General features: G+C 47.5%; 1 protein-coding gene across 4 annotated transcripts in view; it reads right to left on the bottom strand.

Moving 5' to 3' along the window:
- Positions 1 to 22040, bottom strand: part of LOC129858186 (ecto-NOX disulfide-thiol exchanger 2-like) — a 321149-nt gene that overhangs the window by 69836 nt on the left and 229273 nt on the right. For all 4 annotated transcript variants that reach the window (XM_055927213.1, XM_055927216.1, XM_055927214.1 and 1 more), the window contains 2 exons: positions 17698 to 17760; positions 4060 to 4209 (listed from right to left, as the gene is read on the bottom strand). In XM_055927213.1, coding sequence (XP_055783188.1) covers positions 4060 to 4209; positions 17698 to 17760 — 213 coding nt within the window. The remainder of the gene's footprint in view (positions 1 to 4059; positions 4210 to 17697; positions 17761 to 22040) is intronic.

Raw genomic sequence — 22040 nt, 5'->3', positions numbered from 1 at the left:
GGCTAGACTGCAAACTCCAGACTCATCCTTCCAGACTCATATCAAACATCTCCAATCCAAAATCAAATCTAGAGTCGGCTTTCTATTCCGGAACAAAGCCTCCTTCACTCACGCCGCCAAACTTACCCTAGTAAAACTGACTATCCTACCGATCCTCGACTTCGGCGATGTCATCTACAAAATAGCTTCCAATACTCTACTCAGCAAACTGGATGCAGTTTATCACAGTGCCATCCGTTTTGTTACTAAAGCACCTTATACGACCCACCACTGCGACCTGTATGCCCTAGTCGGCTGGCCCTCGCTACATGTTCGTCGTCAGACCCACTGGCTCCAGGTCATCTACAAGGCTATGGTAGGTAAAGTGCCGCCTTATCTCAGTTCACTGGTCACGATGGCTACACCCACCCGTAGCACGCGCTCCAGCAGGTGTATCTCACTGATCATCCCTAAAGCCAAAACCTCATTTGGATGCCTTTCCTTCCAGTTCTCTGCTGCCTGCGACTGGAACGAATTGCAAAAATCTCTGAAGTTGGAGACTTTTATCTCCCTCAACAACTTTAAAAACCTGCTATCCGAGCAGCTAACCGATCGCTGCAGCTGTACATAGTCCATCTGTAATCTACCCACCCAATTTACCTACCTCACCCCATACTGCTTTTATTTATTTACTTTTCTGCTCTTTTGCACACCAGTATCTCTTCTTGCACATGATCATCTGATGATTTATCACTCCAGTGTTAATCTGCTAAATTGTAATTATTCGATTTATTGCCTACCTCATGCCTTTTGCACACATTGTATATAGTTTCTCTTTTTCCTACCATGTTATTGACTTGTTTATTGTTTACTCCATGTGTAACTCTGTGTTGTTGTCTGTTCACACTGCTATGCTTTATCTTGGCCAGGTCACAGTTGCAAATGAGAACTTGTTCTCAACTAGCCTACCTGGTTAAATAAAGGTGAAATAAAATAAGGAGGAATTGGCTTTTGGGGTGACCAGTGAGATATACCTGCTGGAGCGCGTGCTACGAGTGGGTGCTGCTATGGTGACCAGTGAGCTAAGATAAGGTGGGGCTTTAACCCAGCAGAGACTTGTAGATAACCTGTAGCCAGTGGGTTTGGCGATGAGTATGAAGCGAGGGCCAACCAACGAGAGCGTACAGGTCAAAATGGTGGGTAGTGTATGGGGCTTTGGTGACAAAACGGATGGCACTATGATAGACTGCATCCAGTTTGTTGAGTAGAGTATTGGAGGCTATTTTATAGATGACATCACCGAAGTCAAGGATGGGTAGGATGGTCAGTTTTACGAGGGTATGTTTGGCAGCATGAGTGAAGGAGGCTTGTTGCGATATAGGAAGCCGATTCTAGATTTAATTTTGGATTGGAGATGTTTAATGTGAGTCTGGAAGGATATTTTACAGTCTAACCAGACACCTAGGTATTTGTAGTTGTCCACGTATTCTAAGTCAGAGCAGTCCAGAGTAGTGATGCTGGACGGGCGAGCAGGTGCGGGCAGTGATCGGTTGAATAGCATGCATTTAGTTTGACTTGCGTTTAGGAGCAGTTGGAGGCCACAGAAGGAGAGTTGTATGGCATTGAAGCTCGTCTGGAGGTTAGTTAACACAGTGTTCAAAGAAGGGCCAGAAGTATACAGAATGGTGTCGTCTGCGTAGAGGTGCAATCAGAGAATCACCAGCAGCAAAAGCAACATCATTGATGTATACAGAGAAGAGAGTCGGCACGAGGATTGAACCCCGTGGCACCCCCATAGAGACTGCCAGAGGCCCAGACAACAGGCCCTCCGATTTGACACACTGAACTCTATCAGAGAAGTAGTTGGTGAACCAGCCAAGGCAATCATTAGAGAAACCAAGGCTGTCGAGTCTGCCAATAAGAATGTAGTGATTGACAGAGTCGAAAGCCTTGGCCAGGTCGATGAATACGGCTGCGCAGTAATGTCTCTTATCGATGGCGGTTATGATGTCGTTTAGTACCTTGAGCGTGGCTGAGGTGCACTCATGACCAGCTCTGAAACCAGATTGCATAGCAGAGAAGGTATGGTGGGATGCGAAATGGTCGGTAATCTGTTTGTTAACTTGGCTTTCGAAGACCTTAGAAAGGCAGAGTAGGATAGATATAGGTCTATAGCAGTTTGGGTCTAGAGTGTCACCCCCTTTGAAGAGGGGGATGACCGCGGCAGCTTTCCAATCTTTGGGAATCTCAGACGATACGAAAGAGAGGTTGAACAGGCTAGTAATAGAGGTTGCAACTATTTCGGCAGATCATTTTAGAAAGAGAGGGTCCAGATTGACTAGTCCGGCTGATTTATAGGGGTCCAGATTTTGTAGCTCTTTCAGAACATCAGCTATCTGGATTTGGGTGAAGGAGAAATGGTGGGGGCTTTGGCGGATTGCTGTGGAGGGTGCCGGGCAGTTGACCGAGGTAGGGGTAGCCAGGTGGAAAGCATGGCCAGCCGTAGAGAAATGCTTATTGAAATTCTCAATTATAGTGGGTTTATCGGTGGTGACAGTGCTTCCTATCCTCAGAGCAGTGGGCAGCTGGGAGGAGGTGCTCTTATTCTCCATGGACTTTAGTGTCCCAGAACTTTTTGAGTTAGTACTACAGGATGCACATTTCTGTTTGAAAAAGCTAGCCTTAGCTTTCCTAACTGCCTGTGTATATTTGTTCCTAACTTCCCTGAAAAGTTGCATATCATGGGGGCTATTCAATGCTAATGCAGAACGCCACAGGTCTGGAGTGAACCAAGGACTATATCTATTCCTAGTTCAAATTTCTTTTAATGGGGCATGCGTATTTAAGATGGTGAGGAAGGCACTTTTAAAGAATGTCATTCCAGGATACCCCGGACAGGTCGATTAGAAAGGCCTGTTCGCTGAAGTGTTTTAGGGAGCGTTTGACAGTGATGATGGGTGGTCGTTTGGTCGCAGACCCATTACGGATGCAGGCAATGAGGCAGTGATCGCTGAGATCTTGATTGAAAACAGCAGAGGCGTATTTGGAGGTCGAGTTAGTTAGGATGACATCTATGAGGGTGCCCTTGTTTACGGATTTGGAGTGGTACTTGGTAGGTTCATTGATAATTTGTGTGAGATTGAGGGCATCAAGCTTAGATTGTAGGATGGCCGGGGTGTTAAGCATGTGCCAGTTTAGGTCACCTAGTAGCATGAGCTCAGAAGATAGATGGGGGGCAATCATTTCACATATGGTATCGAAGGCACAGCTGGGGGCAGAGGGAGGTCTATAGCAAGCAGCAACAGTGAGAGACTTGTTTCTGGAAAGGTGAAGTTTTAGAAGTAGAAGCTCGAATTGTTTGGGTACAGACCTGGATAGTAATACAGAACTCTGCAGGCTATCTTTGCAGTAGATTGCAACACTGCCCCCTTTGGCAGTTCTATCTTGGTGGAAAATGTCATTGTTGACGATGGAGATTTCAGAGCTTTTGGTGGTTTTCCTAAGCCAGGATTCAGACACGGATAAGACATCCGGGTTGTCAGAATGTGCTAAAGCAGTGAGTAAAACAAACTTAGGGAGTAGGCTTCTAATGTTAACATGCATGAAACCAAGGCTTTTACGGTTACAGAAGTCAACAAATGAGAGCACCTGGGGAGTAGGAGTGGAGCTAGGCACTGCAGGGCCTGGATTCACCTCTACATCACCAGAGGAGAAGTAGGATAAGGGTACGGCTAAATGCTATACGAAGTGGCCGTCTAGCACGTTCAGAACAGAGAGTAAAAGGAGCAGGTTTCTGGGCTCGATAGCATAGACTCAAGGCATAGTGTACAGACAAAGGTAAGGTAGGATTTGAGGACATTGGAGGTAAACCTAGGCATTGAGTAATGATGAGAGATATAGTCTCTCGAGACGTTTAAACCAAGTGATGTCATCACATATGTAGGACGCGGAACAACATGGTTGGTTATGGGTATCTGCTAGCATCTGCTAGCATGCGGGTTGCCCCCATCACTTCAATTGATTTTTTGCTGGTGGCTTAAATTAAATCGACTTTCTGGGGTAAGAGGTCAATAGACTTACTTGGGTTTGGGGGGAAGAGGGTGCAGCTCTGGTAGTGAATGATCTCCTTAATGATGGGTAGATCATGGGGCAGGGGCGGTGGGGGCACGTAACCAAGGCCGGGCATCATAGGGTTCATGCCTGTCATCATGCCAAGGCCCGAGTCGAAATCTGAAGGAGACACACACCAGAACACACACATGAGAATGGAATAACACGCATATTAAAACAACATTTCCACAGGCATTAGTTCATCCATGTTGACATTTTCTTGTTTCATTTGACATTGTGTGTCTCTCCATGAACACTTTGTGGAGGTTTCTGTCAACAATGGTGACACACAAGGCCAGCAGTATACCACCCTGCATCCCAATGCTGGCTTGCTTCTAAAGCTAAGTAGGGTTGGTCCTGGATGAGAGACCAGATGCTGCTGGAAGTGGTATTGGAGGGCCAGTAGGAGGCCCCCTTTCCTCTGGTCAAAAATATAAATAAATCCCAAGGGACATAGCCCCTGTGAAGGGACATAGCCCCTGTGAAGGGACATAGCCCCTGTGAAGGGACATAGCCCCTGTGAAGGGACATAGCCCCTGTGAAGGGACATAGCCCCTGTGAAGGGACATAGCCCCTGTGAAGGGACATAGCCCCTGTGAAGGGACATAGCCCCTGTGAAGGGACATAGCCCCTGTGAAGGGACATAGCCCCTGTGAAGGGACATAGCCCCTGTGAAGGGACATAGCCCCTGTGAAGGGACATAGCCCCTGTGAAGGGACATAGCCCCTGTGAAGGGACATAGCCCCTGTGAAGGGACATAGCCCCTGTGAAGGGACATAGCCCCTGTGAAGGGACATAGCCCCTGTGAAGGGACATAGCCCCTGTGAAGGGACATAGCCCCTGTGAAGGGACATAGCCCCTGTGAAGGGACATAGCCCCTGTGAAGGGACATAGCCCCTGTGAAGGGACATAGCCCCTGTGAAGGGACATAGCCCCTGTGAAGGGACATAGCCCCTGTGAAGGGACATAGCCCCTGTGAAGGGACATAGCCCCTGTGAAGGGACATAGCCCCTGTGAAGGGACATAGCCCCTGTGAAGGGACATAGCCCCTGTGAAGGGACATAGCCCCTGTGAAGGGACATAGCCCCTGTGAAGGGACATAGCCCCTGTGAAGGGACATAGCCCCTGTGAAGGGACATAACCCCTGTGAAGGGTGCCGTCTTTCGGATGGGACGTTAAATGGGTGTCTTGACTCTCTATGGTCACTAAAGATGCCAATGGCAAGAGTAGGGGTGGTAACCCTGGTGTCCTGGCTAAATTCCCAATCTGGCCTTCATATCATCATGACCACCTAATCCCCAGCTGACAATTGGCTCATTCACCCCCCCCTCCCCTGTAACTATTCCCCAGGTTGTTGCTGTAAATGAGAATGTGTTCAGTCAACTTACCTGGTAAAATAAGGGTATAAAGAAAATTTTAAATAAATGTCTATAAATAACTGAATAAATTAACAAGCATCCTACATGTTTAAAGTGGAGCTACATGAGCTTCTACTGACTCTCTGTTGCTGAATGGCTGACCTTTGATCTTCCTGTCTGTAGTCAGAGGGAGGGAGATGGATCTGAGAACTAGCACACAAGTGAGCCTTCATTCACAGGTAGGGGATTATTGATTTAGACTGCAGCTGGATTCACTCTGCACACTAGCTGAGTTCCAGCAGATCAGTTTTTTTATGGAAATGACATTTCCTCTACTGCACCTGCAGAAAACTGTGGGCTTGAAAGCTTGTCTTCATTGTGCGTGTGTGCCTTGATGGACCACACAAAGGCCTGAGTATAACTAAATACCACTTAGTAAAACCACATGTGGATAACTTATGTTTAAATCCCAGAAAGGGCAACGAAAGCTTTTCAATAATTTCAGCTTTCTGTGTGTGAGAGAGGAAGGTATTTGGATGAAGGATGAGGAAGAGAGGGGAACAAGCCAGAGGTGTAAATGGACCAATCAGAGGAGAGGACAGAAAAAGAGGAAGAGGACGTCTAGGTCCGCTTCATCTCTCTTACAGGGACCCTTATTGATGACCTCATCTCTGGTAAGTAAGTGATAAGAGGGACCCTGTTGCCCAGGTGATGATGACTCCTGCCCAGCGAGGCGGAGGTGAAATGACGGCAGTAGGAGAGATAGAGGGGTACAGCGGACACAGTGTCTTCTGAATACCAAGGCCAGTCTCAGTGGCAGTGAGAGGTCCACAGAGGAAATCTCTGGTAGGCCGTCGGGCTGTTCTGGGTTAGGGAGGGAGGCCCCCTGCAGAGCTCTGTCATGGTCCTTACTGCAACAGGTGTGAGCTGCTTCATAACTGCGACTTAGTAGGGCTGCACAGTTAATCAAATTCACATCGAAACTGCAATATAGACAAACTCTAAAAACGCAACCGTGTGCGGCTGCTTCCCACACACACCAAGCCTCGCCCCCAGTGACTAGAGTCTAGTTTCAATGATGGACTCGTCATAGAGGAACTACGTCACTACCTTATGCATGTGAATAAAATACTAAATAGTAGCTGGCAAGATGGAGATCAGAGGTTATTTCAGATCAACTACCTTAACTTAAAACACTGCAAAGGTTTTGCCTGCAAACTTTGGCTTTGAATAGCGACAATCTGGCATGTCTGCCTCGTGATTTGTTGAGGGAGTCCCAGGAATAATTGTTTTCTCTTATAGACATAGTCAGTGACTTAGTTCCTCTATGCCAAGAGTCCATCATTGAAACCAGAACCTGGTCACTGTGGGTTTTTAAGACAGTTATTCCTCCTGGCTGTTTGTTAGATTCACAGTTGGCATGCTGTTCTGAGATAGAACAGATTGTTTCAAACAATAATGATACTGCTTTCCATTTTCCTTTTTAATATGTCATTCAATTTCTATAATTCACACAGTTCACATATGTTCTGATCTTTAGTGCACGTCAAATTGCAATATTTTGTAAAACATTCGCAACACGATTTTTGGCCCACTTCGTGCAGCCCTACCACTTGACACTGAGGAACCCTGACACTGAGGAAAGGGGCACAGTGCTGATGAATAATAGAAAAAACTCCTGGCTGCCACACACACATTTTGAGCACAGAGAATAATTTCCTCAAAGTCAGAGAGTCACTCTTGAAGAAACACAAAGCTATTAAATAGAAGATTTCTGCACCATATTTATTCATGAACATGACAGATGATAGGAGCCAAACCAGGCTCCGGGTGCACATCAAGAAAAGAAGATCTGGTTTGATCAAGACCAGCCTGTTTTCATTTCACTGCTGAATTTTTATTTTTCCTTCCAGTGTGTGTGTGTGTGTGTGTGTGTGTGTGTGTGTGTGTGTGTGTGTGTGTGTGTGTGTGTGTGTGTGTGTGTGTGTGAGATATACAGTGGGGGGAAAAAAAGTATTTAGTCAGCCACCAATTGTGCAAGTTCTCCCACTTAAAAAGATGAGAGGCCTGTAATTCTCATTATAGGTACACTTCAACTATGACAGACAAAATGGGAAAAAAAATCCAGAAAATCACATTGTAGGATTTTTAATGAATTTATTTGCAAATTATGGTGGAAAATAAGTATTTGGTCAATAACAAAAGTGTCTCAATACTTTGTTTTTACCCTTTGTTGGCAATGACAGAGGTCAAACGTTTTCTGTAAGTCTTCAAAAGGTTTTCACACACTGTTGCTGGTATTTTGGCCCATTCCTCTGTGCAGATCTCATCTAGAGCAGTGATGTTTTGGGGCTGTTGCTGGGCAACACAGACTTTCAACTCCCTCCAAAGATTTTCTATGGGGTTGAGATCTGGAGACTGGCTAGGCCACTCCAGGACCTTGAAATGCTTCTTACGAAGCCACTCCTTCGTTGCCCGGGCGGTGTGTTTGGGATCATTGTCATGCTGAAAGACCCAGCCACGTTTCATCTTCAATGCCCTTGCTGATGGAAGGAGGTTTTCACTCAAAATCTCACGATACATGGCCCCATTCATTCTTTCCTTTACACGGATCAGTTGTCCTGGTCCCTTTGCAGAAAAACAGCTCCAAAGCATGAGGTTTCCACCCCCATGCTTCACAGTAGGTATGGTGTTCTTTGGATGCAACTCAGCATTCTTTGTCCTCCAAACACGACAAGTTGAGTTTTTACCAAAAAGTTATATTTTGGTTTCATCTGACCATATGACATTCTCCCAATCTTCTTCTGGATCATCCAAATGCTCTCTAGCAAACTTCAGACGGGCCTGGACATGTACTGGCTTAAGCAGGGGGACACGTCTGGCACTGCTGGATTTGAGTCCCTGGCGGCGTAGTGTGTTACTGATGGTAGGCTTTGTTACTTTGGTCCCAGCTCTCTGCAGGTCATTCACTAAATCCCCCCGTGTGGTTCTGGGATTTTTGCTCACCGTTCTTGTGATCATTTTGACCCCACGGGGTGAGATCTTGCGTGGAGACCCAGATCGAGGGAGATTATCAGTGGTCTTGTATGTCTTCCATTTCCTAATAATTGCTCCCACAGTTGATTTCTTCAAACCAAGCCGCTTACCTATTGCAGATTCAGTCTTCCCAGCCTGGTGCAGGTCTACAATTTTGTTTTTGGTGTCCTTTGACAGCTCTTTGGTCTTGGCCATAGTGGAGTTTGGAGTGTGACTGTTAGAGGTTGTGGACAGGTGTCTTTTATACTGATAACAAGTTCAAACAGGTGCCATTAATACAGGTAACGAGTGGAGGACAGAGGAGCCTATTAAAGAAGAAGTTACAGGTCTGTGAGAGCCAGAAATCTAGCTTGTTTGTAGGTGACCAAATACTTATTTTCCACCATATTTTGCAAATAAATTCATAAAAAATCATACAATGTGATTTTCTGGATTTCCCCCCCTCATTTTGTCTGTCATAGTTGAAGTGTACCTATGATGAAAATTACAGGCCTCTCTCATATTTTTAAGTGGGAGAACTTGCACAATTGGTGGCTGACTAAATACTTTTTTGCCCCACTGTATGTATGTATGTATGTATGTATGTATGTATGTATGTATGTATGTATGTATGTATGTATGTATGTATGTATGTATGTATATGTATATATATATGTATATATATATGTATATATATATGTATATATATATGTCTGTCTGTCTGTCTGTCTGTCTGTCTGTCTGTCTGTCTGTCTGTCTGTCTGTCTGTCTGTCTGTCTGTCTGTCTGTCTGTCTGTCTGTCTGTCTGTCTGTCTGTCTGTCTGTCTGTCTGTCTGTCTGTGTGTGTGTGTTAGGGATGGGTAATCGAGTACTAGACCTGATGTCAAAACTCTAACCACAGATCCCCCCCCCCCCCCCCCCAAATACTGTAAAACCAGACTATTAATGTGCTTTGCCTCTGGTATTCCATCAGTACATGTGCATTTGGGGGGGCACAACAAAAAAGAAACCAAACGTCAAACAGTTATTCTCCTAAATGTCCTTCATGTCGCACTCAATTGCATTCTGACCTCTCTCTCTACACACCTACTTTGCGGTCGTCACTAGTTAGCACAGCCACAAAGTCAAAATTGGCTTTATCGCAAACAAAATACAATAAAAAAACACTTCTGGTGTTCATTTAAAGTTAGGGCTAGGCATAAGGTTTAGCAGTGTGATTAAGAATTAAGTTTAAAATCTGATTTTTAAAAAGAGAAATCGTAGAAATAGGCGGGGTTTGTAATTGCTTTCACCTGGATTTACCTGGACAGTCTCATGGAAAGAGCAGGTGTTCTTAATGTTTTGTACACTCAGTATAGATCAATGTACACAAACAAAAATCAGGCCAGTACTCTAACAGTTGAAAAATGTCAAATGCCCATCCCTGGTGTGTGTCCTATTCCACTGACAGCCAGAGAACTGTGTATCATACACAGAGAATTTACCCTCTGCCATTCTCAGGGATTTTCAGCTACAGCAGGATTGTTATTTAACCTTTATTTAACTAGGCAAGTCGGTTAACAACTAATTCTTATTTACAATGACGGCCAACACCGGCCAAACACGGACGACGCTGGGCCAATTGTGCGCCGCCCTATGGGACTCCCAATCACGGCCGGGTGTGATAGAGCCTGGAATCGAACCAGGGTGTCGCCTCGAGCACTGAGATGCAGTGCCTTATACCGCTGTGCCACTTGGGAGCCCCTTGTACAGACAAAACAATAGAGACTCAACCCCTCAATCCATGTTTCACATCATTCAACATATTCGGTTGGAAACTCCCACACACGCAGGTGCATGCAAGTGTGTTAGACACACATGCAAGTGTGTACATGCACACACACCATCTTCCGTGTGAAACAGGCCTCTTCCAGCCAGAGGTAAAACTGTCTCGAGACAGAGCAGGAGTCTTCTGAACAGAAACATCAGCAGAGAACTGTCTTCTCTCCAGCCACACAAGGTCTCTCTCTCTCTCTCTCTCTCTCTGCTTTCTCCACCCCCCCCCCACCCCACTGGCTCCATCTCTCCCTTTCTCGCAAGCAAGCAGGCACAAATGCCACTTACACACACACACACACATCCAACAGTCCTATGTCTCTCCATGTTAACCAGTCAGCTTCCCAGAGGATTGTTGAAGGTAATTACATTTCATGCTGCCCATCAATCAAACATCCAGCCAGGAATACATTTTTTGGCATTTGACTCTAGATACCTCCTGGCTATCAACACATTACATCAGTCCTCTCTCTCTCTCACCTCCTCTCCCCCTTCCCAGGGTAAATGTCCCCTACAGCAAAATGTGTGCTGGGTGGAGGGAGAAAGGGTGAGGGAGGGAGTAAATGAAAGGCTATGTCCACCGGTGATGGGAGCAGAGCATGCTGGGTGATCTCTAACTGAGAAGAAAGTAACTAGAGAAAGTACACAAGCCAAGTGATACATTTCAGCCATCTCCTGTGATGACCTTTAGTTAGCATTCTTTGTTTAGCCTAGGCCAGTGTGCATCCTTCAGAAATGTGAGTTCATATTTCTCACACTTCATGTGTTGTGGACGCACTCTGTGACGATGATGTAGTTTACTTTGTTATGCTAATTCACGTTTTTACTGCCAGCTAGCAACTGTACACTTGCTTACTCTTGTTGTTTGTGCCATCTCATTTTAGACAGTTAGCATTTGATTGTGTAGTATAATGTACACCAGTGCCTAGTTTAATATGCCCTGTGGTTGTATGGATGTACTGAATAGATGTGTAGATGATGTATTTTGTTAGCTATGAGCCTTGTGGATGTAGCTATATATATATATATATATATATATATATATACACACACACTGAACAAAAATATAAACGCAACATCTTCAAGGTTACAGTTCATATAAGGAAATCAGTCAATTGAAATAAATACATTAGGCCCTAATCTAAGGATTTCATATTACCGGGCAGGGCACAGCCATGGGTGGACCTGGGAGGGCATAGGCCCACCCACTGGGGAGCTAGGCTCAGCCAATCAGAATGAGTTTTTCCGAACAAAAGGGCTTTATTACAGACAGAAATACTCCTAAGTTTCATCAGCTGTCTGGGTGGCTGGTCTCAGACAATCCTGCAGGTGAAGCCGGATGTGGAGGTCCTGGGCTGGCGTGGGTACACGTGGTCTGCGGTTGTGAGGCCGGTTGGACATACTGCCTAATTCTCTAAAATGACGTTGGCCTCCATTCAGATAACATTCAACTATTTGCCAAAAGTTCTGGTGGACATTCCTGCAGTCAGCATGCCAATCGCACGCTCCTTCAAAACTATAGACATCTGTGGCATTGCGTTGTGACACAAAACTTTTGAATTGTTAGATACTACTGCACTGTTGGAACTAGGAACACAAGCATTTCACTACACCCACAATAACACCTGCTAAATACATGTACAGTATGTGACCAATAAAATTAATTTGAAAATGCACATTTGAGTGGACTTTTATTGTCCTCAGCACAAGATGCACCTGTGTAATGACCATGCCGTTTAATCAGCTTACTGATATGCCACACCTGTCAAGTGGACGGATTATCTTGGCAAAGGAGAAATACTCACTAACAGGGATGTGAACACATTTGTGCACAACATTTGAGAAATAAGTTTTTTGTGCGTATGGAAAATGTCTGGGATATTTTACTTCAGCTCATGAAATATGGGACCAACACTTTACATGTAACGTTTATAAACATTTTTTTTATTCAAATTATTTGTATTTTACCCCCTTTTTCTCCACAATTTTGTGATATTCAACAGCGATTAAATTACGATCTTGTCTCATCGCTGCAACTTCCCAATGGGCTCGGGAGAGGCGAAGGTTGAGTCATGCGTCGTTCGAAACATGACCCTCCAAACCACACTTCATAACACCCACCTGCTTAACCTGGAAGCCAGCCGTACCAATGTGTCGGGGGAAACACCGCTCAACTGATGACCGAAGTCAGCCTGCAGGTGCCCTGCCCGCCACAAGGAGTCGCTAGAGAACGATGAGCCAAGTAAAGCCCCCTCCGGCCAAACCCTCCCCAACCCGGACAACGCTGGGGCAATTGTGTGCCACTCTATGGGACTCCTGATCACGCCGGTTGTGACAGCCTGGGATCAAACACGCGTCTGTAGTGACACCTCAAGCACCGTTACGTTTAGATTTTTGTTCAGTATACAAGTTCATGCAGTTGTGTGAGGATGATGGTGCTGCTCGGTAGTAATGTATGGCTGCACCCCTCTGACCTTTCATTAGTGAAGTAGCAGCCATGTTATTAGGCTGTATTGTCTAGCTATTGTAGCCATATTATTGTTCATAGCCTTCGTAATTTGAGGTTGTATTAAGCTTAAACCTGCTATTTAGTATTGCATTTCATTTCCCCCTTTTCAGAACCACACTCTCTTGGTTAAAACATTTGACAAGCCATACCTTAAAGTGCCTTAACCCATACACTGTGCCGTTCCTGTGAATCAGCATTTTTAAACCACCTCAACTGGAATCCTACCTGTCTGTCATCTGTGTCCTTACAAGCACCTGGGAGAGAACACATTGTGATAAGAAAACCCTAAGAATACCGACCGAGAGAGAGCGAGCGACCGAGAGAGAGCGAGCGACCGAGAGAGAGCGAGCGACCGAGAGAGAGCGACAGAGAGAGAGAGACCGACCAACCGAGAGAGAGAGACCGAGAGAGAGGGAGAGACCGAGAGCAACAGAGAGAGACCACCCTCTTCAACATATATATCAACGAATTGGCGCGGGCACTAGAACAGTCTGCAGCACCCGGTCTCACCCTACTAGAATCCGAAGTCAAATGTCTACTGTTTGCTGATGATCTGGTGCTTCTGTCACCAACCAAGGAGGGCCTACAGCAGCACCTAGATCTTCTGCACAGATTCTGTCAGACCTGGGCCCTGACAGTAAATCTCAGTAAGACCAAAATAATGGTGTTCACAAAAAAGGTCCAGTCACCAGGACCACAAATTCCATCTAGACACCGTTGCCCTAGAGCACAAAAAAAACTATACATACCTCGGCCTAAACATCAGCACCACAGGTAACTTCCACAAAGCTGTGAACGATCTGAGAGACAAGGCAAGAAGGGCCTTCTATGCCATCAAAAGGAACATAAATTTCAACATACCAATTAGGATCTGGCTAAAAATACTTGAATCAGTCATAGAGCCCATTGCCCTTTATGGTTGTGAGGTCTGGGTTTCGCTCACCAACCAAGAATTCACAAAATGGGACAAACACCAAATTGAGACTCTGCATGCAGAATTCTGCAAAAATATCCTCCGTGTACAACGTAGATCACCAAATAATGCATGCAGAGCAGAATTAGGCCGATACCCACTAATTATCAAAATCCAGAAAAGAGCCGTTAAATTCTACAACCACCTAAAAGGAAGCGATTCCCAAACCTTCCATAACAAAGCCATCACCTACAGAGAGATGAACCTGGAGAAGAGTCCCCTAAGCAAGCTGGTCCTAGGGCTCTGTTCACAAACACAAACACACCCCACAGAGCCCCAGGACAACAGCACAATTAGACCCAACCAAATCATGAGAAAACAAAAAGATAATTACTTGACACATTGGAAAGAATTAACAAAAAAACTGAGCAAACTAGAATGCTATTTGGCCCTAAACAGAGAGTACACAGTGGCAGAATACCTGACCACTGTGACTGACCCAAATTTAAGGAAAGCTTTGACTATGTACAGACTCAGTGAGCATAGCCTTGCTATTGAGAAAGGCCGCCGTAGGCAGACATGGCTCTCAAGAGAAGACAGGCTATGTGCACACTGCCCACAAAATGAGGTGTAAACTGAGCTGCACTCCCTAACCTCCTGCCCAATGTATGACCATATTAGAGAGACATACTTCCCTCAGATTACACAGATCCACAAAGAATTTGAAAACAAATCCAATTTTGATAAACTCCCATATCTACTGGGAGAAATTCCACAGTGTGCCATCACAGCAGCAAGATTTGTGACCTGTTGCCACAAGAAAAGGACAACCAGTGAAGAACAAACACCATTGTAAATACAACCCATATTTATGCTTATTTATTTTAACTTGTGTGCTTTAACCATTTGTACATTGTTACAACACTGTATATATATAATATAACATTTGTAATGTCTTTATTGTTTTGAAACTTCTGTATGTGTAATGTTTACTGTTAATTTGTATTGTTTATTTCACTTTTGTATAATATCTACCTCACTTGCTTTGGCAATGTTAACACATGTTTCCCATGCCAATAAAGCCCCTTGAATTGAATTAAAATTGAATTGAGAGAGACCGACCGAGAGAGAGAGAGCGACCGACCGGGAGAGAGAGCGACCGAGAGAGAGCGACCGACCGAGAGAGATACCAAGACCGACCGGGAGAGAGAGATACCAAGACCGACCGGGAGAGAGAGAGAGCGACCGGCCGAGAGAGAGAGAGCGACCGACCGAGAGAGAGAGAGCGACCGACCGAGAGAGAGCGACCGACCGAGAGAGAGCGACCGACCGAGAGAGAGCGACCGACCGAGAGAGAGCGACCGACCGAGAGCAACCGACCGAGAGAGAGCAACCGACCGAGAGAGTGACAGAGAGACCGACAGAGAGAGAGAGACCAACCAACCGAGAGAGACTGAGAGAGAGGGAGAGACCGAGAGCAACCGAGAGAGAGACCGACCGAGAGAGAGAGAGCAACCGACCGGGAGAGAGAGAGAGCGACCGGGAGAGAGAGAGAGCGACCGGGAGAGAGAGAGAGCGACCGGGAGAGAGAGAGAGCGACCGAGAGAGAGAGAGAGCGACCGAGAGAGCGACCGACCGACCGACAGAGAGAGAGCGACCGACCGACCGACAGAGAGAGAGAGACCGACCAACCGAGAGAGAGAGACCGAGAGAGAGACCGACCGAGAGAGAGAGATACCAAGACCGACCGGGAGAGAGAGAGAGCGACCGACCGAGAGAGAGCGACCGACCGAGAGAGAGCGACCGACCGAGAGAGAGCGACCGACCGAGAGAGAGCGACCGACCGAGAGAGAGCGACCGACCGAGAGAGCGACAGACCGAGAGAGCGACAGACCGAGAGAGCGACAGACCGAGAGAGCGACAGACCGAGAGAGCGACAGAGAGACCGACCAACCGAGAGAGACCGAGAGAGAGGGAGAGACCGAGAGCAACCGAGAGAGAGACCGACAGAGAGAGAGATACCAAGACCGACCAGGAGAGAGAGAGAGCGACCGACCGGGAGAGAGAGAGAGCGACCGACCGGGAGAGAGCGAGAGCGACCGGGAGAGAGCGACCGACCGAGAGAGAGCGAGAGCGACCGGGAGAGAACGACTGACCGAGAGAGAGCGAGAGCGACCGGGAGAGTACGACCGACCGAGAGAGAGAGACCGACCGATAGAGAGCAACCGACCGAGAGAGAGCAACCGACCGAGAGAGAGCAACCGACCGGGATAGATACCAAGACCGACCGACCGAGAGAGACCGACCGACCGACCGAGAGAGACCGACCGAGAGAGACCGACAGAGAGAGACCGACCGACCGACAGAGAGAGACCGACCGACCGACAGAGAGAGACCGACCGACCGACAGAGAGAGACCGACCGACAGAGAGACCGACCGACCGACAGAGAGACCGACCGACCGACAGAGAGACCGACCGACCGACAGAGAGACCGACCGACCGACAGAGAGACCGACCGACAGACAGAGAGAGACCGAACGACCGACAGAGAGAGACCGACCGACCGACAGAGACAGACCGACCGAGACCGACCGACCGACAGAGACCGACAGACCGACCGAGACCGACCGACCGACAGAGACCGACCGACCGAGACCGACCGACCGACACCGACCGACCGACAGACACCGACCGACCGACAGACACCGACCGACACCGACCGGGCGAGAGAAAGCAACCGAGCGACCGAGAGAGAGAGAGACCGACCGAGAGAGACCGACGGAGAGAGAGACCGACGGAGAGAGAGACCGACGGAGAGAGAGACCGACCGACCGACAGAGACAGACCGACCGAGACCGACCGACCGACAGAGACCGACAGACCGACCGAGACCGACCGACCGACAGAGACCGACCGACCGAGACCGACCGACCGAGACCGACCGACCGACCGACAGACACCGACCGACAGACACCGACCGACCGACAGACACCGACCGACACCGACCGGGCGAGAGAAAGCAACCGAGCGACCGAGAGAGAGAGAGACCGACCGAGAGAGACCGACGGAGAGAGAGACCGACGGAGAGAGAGACCGACGGAGAGAGAGACCGACGGAGAGAGAGACCGACGGAGAGAGAGACCGACGGAGAGAGAGACCGAGACACCGACCGAGTGGGAGAGAAAGAGACCAAGAGAGAGAAAGAGAGACCGAGAGAGAGAGAAAGCAACCGACTGACCGACCGAGAGAGAGAGACCGACCGAGAGAGAGACCGACCGAGAGAGAGACCGTCGGAGAGAGAGACCGTCGGAGAGAGAGACCAACACCGACCGAGTGGGAGAGAAAGAGACTGACCGAGTGGGAGAGAAAGAGACCAAGAGAGAGAAAGAGACCAAGAGAGAGAAAGAGAGACCGAGAGAGAGAGAAAGCAACCGACTGACCGAGAGAGCGACCGACTGACCGAGAGAGCGACCGACCGAGAGAGATCGAGAAACCGACCGACCAAGACCGACAGAGAGAGACCAACAGAGAGACTGACAGAGAGAGACCAACCGAGAGAGAAAGAGACCGACCGAGAGAGAGACCGATTGACCGAGACCGACCGAGAGAACGACCGAGAGAGACAGAACCAGACAGAGAGAGCGACAGAGGGAGAGACCAACCAAGAGAGAGAGAGACCGGTCGACCGAGACCGACCGAGAAACAGACAGAGAGAGCGACAGAGAGACCGACCAACCGAGAGACCGATCGACCGAGAGAGAGACCGACAGAGAGACCGACAGAGAGACCGACAGAGAGAGACGGACCGACCGATAGAGACGGACCGACCGATAGAGACGGACCGACCGACAGAGACGGACCGACCGAGAGAGACGGACTGACCGAGAGAGAGACCGATCGACCGAGAGTGCGATTGAGACAGAGGGGACTGTCAGAAACACATACAAATTCACCCTGAACAACACCATAATTGAACACACTAAAAATTACACCTACCTTGGTCTGAATTCCACCTCAACTGGAATCCTACCTGTCTGTCATCTGTGTCCTTACAAGCACCTGGGAGAGAGAAAACATGGTGATAAGAAAACCTTACGAATATACAGTCCACTTCAGGGAGGGTGGTGCTGCCCATATAGTGTTTAACAGGGAAATTAAAGTTACATTTTTGCACACAGAGTTCATTAATTGCCATCCAAAAGAGCAATTGTCAAAGAAACACTTTAAAAATGGTTTTACATGACAACGATAACGACATCATGAGCATGGCCACAAGTGTTCAGATAATCATGACTCACTTTTGTCATCATATTTAATGAATATCGGTCATCGACAGAATTATCATCCAATATCGATATATTGGTAACAGGCCAACATTGGCCAATAATATCAGATATTTGAAAACTAGAGCCTGACCAATATAAAAATGATCCCTCTACACACTTCTAAAAGAGAACTCACACTACTTCCCTGCCAAAGACACCCCTCTTTCAACTCAGTCATAGATCTCTCTCCATGCTCCTGAAAGACATATCCCTCTCTCTTTTCCTCTGCCAAAGATCACCCTCCCTCTACTCCTCGCTATCAGAAATCTAGTCTACTTCTCACAGGCTATAAATGTGCAGCTACAGATCTCTCTGTGTCTAACAGTCCTCACTCTGCCAACTTTGTGCTGCACTGGCAGCAGCTTGGAAACTCCTTACAGCTCCTCAACATTAACTCAGCAATGACAGAGATACAGAGGGGCCAAAAGCTTCTAGTGGAAGAAGAAAATAAACTTGGGTTTTCTTTTTCTTAACTATTAATGCAGGCAAATACATGTTCAAGCCAGAAACACGAGAAGCTTCTTAAACCCACTGCTTCTACTAGTACAAAATCAATAGTATAAATAATTCATCAGGTAAAAACCTAAGAGGCCAAAACACTTGCTCGCTACTTCTATTAGAATATTGCATAAATAGTTAAAAAGGTGATGACAGTAAGACTACATACACAGTGTGTGTGTGTGCACGCAGTGGTTGTTGAGGTTATAACATACATAACTGTATGAATCCCCAGGGAACCTTCCCTAGAGCTTGTTTATGTATTCAGAGGGGTGTGTGTCAGGCTAAATCAATTCAGAGGAGAGTGTGTGTTGCAGACTAACGCATTCCCGTGGGAATTTGTGTGTGTTAGGCTTGCCAACTAGTTTGGTCTGTTCACACATCTTCCTTAGCCTCATACACTGCAGTGTGTCGAAAGCACTCTGTCCAATCACAACTCTAATCAAAATCCAAACAAACAAATCAATGACATCATCGTTGTGGAGAGAGAATATTAAGTCTCATTAGTGTTATGCAGTGCTTCTGCAGTTGGGACGACAACAAGTCCTTATAGTGGAGACGCCACAGAAACCTTGTTCCTATAAGGCAGCTAGTTCTCTCCTGTGAGGACTAGAAGAGGCAGCGTATCCACAAGACAATCTATCTCCCCACTAGACATGTCCCCATTGTGAAGTCTCTACAGTACAATGTCCCCACAGTCCCATGTCCCCATAGTGAAGTCTCTACAGTCCCATGTCCCCATAGTGAAGTCTCTACAGTACCATGTCCCCATAGTGAAGTCTCTACAGTACCATGTCCCCATAGTGAAGTCTCTACAGTACCATGTCCCCATAGTGAAGTCTATACAGTACCATGTCCCCATAGTGAAGTCTATACAGTACCATGTCCCCATAGTGAAGTCTCCACAGTACCATGTCCCCATAGTGAAGTATTTTCAGTACCATGACCCCATAGTGAAGTCTCTACAGTACCATGTCCCCATAGTGAAGTATTTTCAGTCCCATTACCCCATAGTGAAGTCTCTACAGTACCATGTCCCCATAGTGAAGTATTTTCAGTACCATGACCCCATAGTGAAGACTCTACAGTACCATGTCCCCATAGTGAAGACTCTACAGTACCATGTCCCCATAGTGATGTATTTTCAGTACCATGACCCCATAGTGAAGACTCCACAGTACCATGTCCCCATAGTGAAGTCTCCACAGTACCATGTCCCCATAGTGATGTATTTTCAGTACCATGACCCCATAGTGAAGTCTCCACAGTACCATGTCCCCATAGTGAAGACTCTACAGTACCATGTCCCCATAGTGAAGTCTCTACAGTACCATGTCCCCATAGTGAAGTCTATACAGTACCATGTCCCCATAGTGAAGTCTATACAGTACCATGTCCCCATTGTGAAGTTTCTACAGTACCATGTCCCCATAGTGAAGTCTCTACAGTACCATGTCCCCATAGTGAAGTCTCCACAGTCCCATGTCCCCATAGTGAAGTCTCTACAGTACCATGTCCCCATAGTGAAGTCTCTACAGTACAATGTCCCCATAGTCAAGTCCCCACAGTCCCATGTCCCCACAGTTCCATGTCCTCATAGTGAAGTCTCCACAGTACCATGTCCCCATAGTGAAGTCTCTACAGTACCATGTCCCCATAGTGAAGTCTCCACAGTACCATGTCCCCATAGTGAAGTATTTTCAGTACCATGTCCCCATAGTGAAGTATTTTCAGTCCCATGTCCCCATAGTGAAGTATTTTCAGTCCCATGTCCCCATAGTGAAGTATTTTCAGTCCCATGTCCCCATAGTGAAGTATTTTCAGTCCCATGTCCCCATAGTGAAGTACTGTAGCCTGTCTTCACAAAACAACCCACTGGGAACACTCTGGTTAAACCAACGTTGTTTCCACGTCATTTCAATTAAATTACGTTGAACGAAAGTGGAAAAGACGTTGAACGAAAGTGGAAAAGACGTTGAAATGACGTCTGTGTCTCTTTAGACCCTGTCCGTCTCCACAGCATTTTATTTATTTAAGTTGACTGAGCCTCATCTCCTTGTAGCTACTTGGCTCTAGACAGACTGACAATGCAATGACTTGGTGGCAGGTGGTGTTGCGTACCACAGAGAAAATACATCTAATCAAGACTGCTGATTAATGTGTCAATGTCTTGGATAATAAATGGTTGTTGGGGAAGTCCCCACTCCGAGTGAGAGAGAAAGAATGAAAACAGTATGAGAAGAAGATAGAAGATTAGAAGAATCTAGAAGATTCCATATGTTCCTAATTTTAGTCTGGACCTGTGTCTTCAATAAAGTTTTCATTATAAAAAGCATGATAAATCCTACTGTAATGTAAAGCTAATCTCTTTCTTTCTGGGCCATCGAGATGTATTTGTATTTATTACGGATCCCCATTAGCTGCTGCCAAGGCATATCATTTTCAATTCTTTGAGAGTAGATGAGCGACCGACCGAGAGAGCGACCGACAGAGCGAGAGAGAGACCGACCGAGAGAGCGAGAGAGAGAGAGACCACCCGAGAGAGCGAGACCGACCGAGAGAGCGACCGAGAGAGAGCGACCGAGAGAGAGCGACCGAGAGAGAGCGAGCGACCGAGAGAGAGCGAGCGACCGAGAGAGAGCGAGCGAGCGACCGACAGAGCGAGCAAGACCGACAGAGAGAAACCGACCGAGACCGACAGAGAGAGACCGACAGAGAGAGACCGACAGAGAGACACCGACAGAGAGACCGAAAGAGAGACCGACAGAGAGACCGAGACCGACAGAGAGAGAGAGACCGACAGAGAGAGAGAGACCGACAGAGAGAGAGAGACCGACAGAGAGAGAGAGACCGACAGAGAGAGAGAGACCGACAGAGAGAGAGAGACCGACAGAGAGAGAGAGACCGACACCGACCGACAGAGAGACCGACTAACCGAGAGAGAGAGACCGAGAGGGAGAGAGTGTGAGAGACCGACCGAGAGAGATATCAAGACCGACCGAGAGAGAGAGACCGAGAGGGAGAGAGTGTGAGAGACCGACCGAGAGAGATACCAAGACCGACCGAGAGAGAGACCGAGCGAGAGAGAGACCGAGCGAGAGAGAGACCGAGCGAGAGAGAGACCGAGCGAGAGAGAGACCGAGCGAGAGAGAGGGATCGACCGAGAGAGAGGGATCGACCGAGAGAGAGGGATCGACCGAGAGAGAGGGATCGACCGAGAGAGAGGGATCGACCGAGAGAGAGGGATCGACCGAGAGAGAGGGATCGACCGAGAGAGAGGGATCGACCGAGAGAGAGGGATCGACCGAGAGAGAGGGATCGACCGAGAGAGAGGGATCGACCGAGAGAGAGGGATCGACCGAGAGAGAGGGATCGACCGAGAGAGAGGGATCGACCGAGAGAGAGGGATCGACCGAGAGAGAGGGATCGACCGAGAGAGGGATCGACCAAGAGAGAGGGATCGACCAAGAGAGGGATCGAGCGAGACCGACCGAGAGCGACAGAGAGAGCGTGAGA

Source organism: Salvelinus fontinalis, chromosome 6, assembly GCF_029448725.1.
Source record: "Salvelinus fontinalis isolate EN_2023a chromosome 6, ASM2944872v1, whole genome shotgun sequence".
Taxonomy (NCBI): Eukaryota; Metazoa; Chordata; class Actinopteri; order Salmoniformes; family Salmonidae; genus Salvelinus; species Salvelinus fontinalis.
Note: the sequence above shows the minus strand (reverse complement) of the source record. Positions and strands in the feature narration are given on the sequence as shown.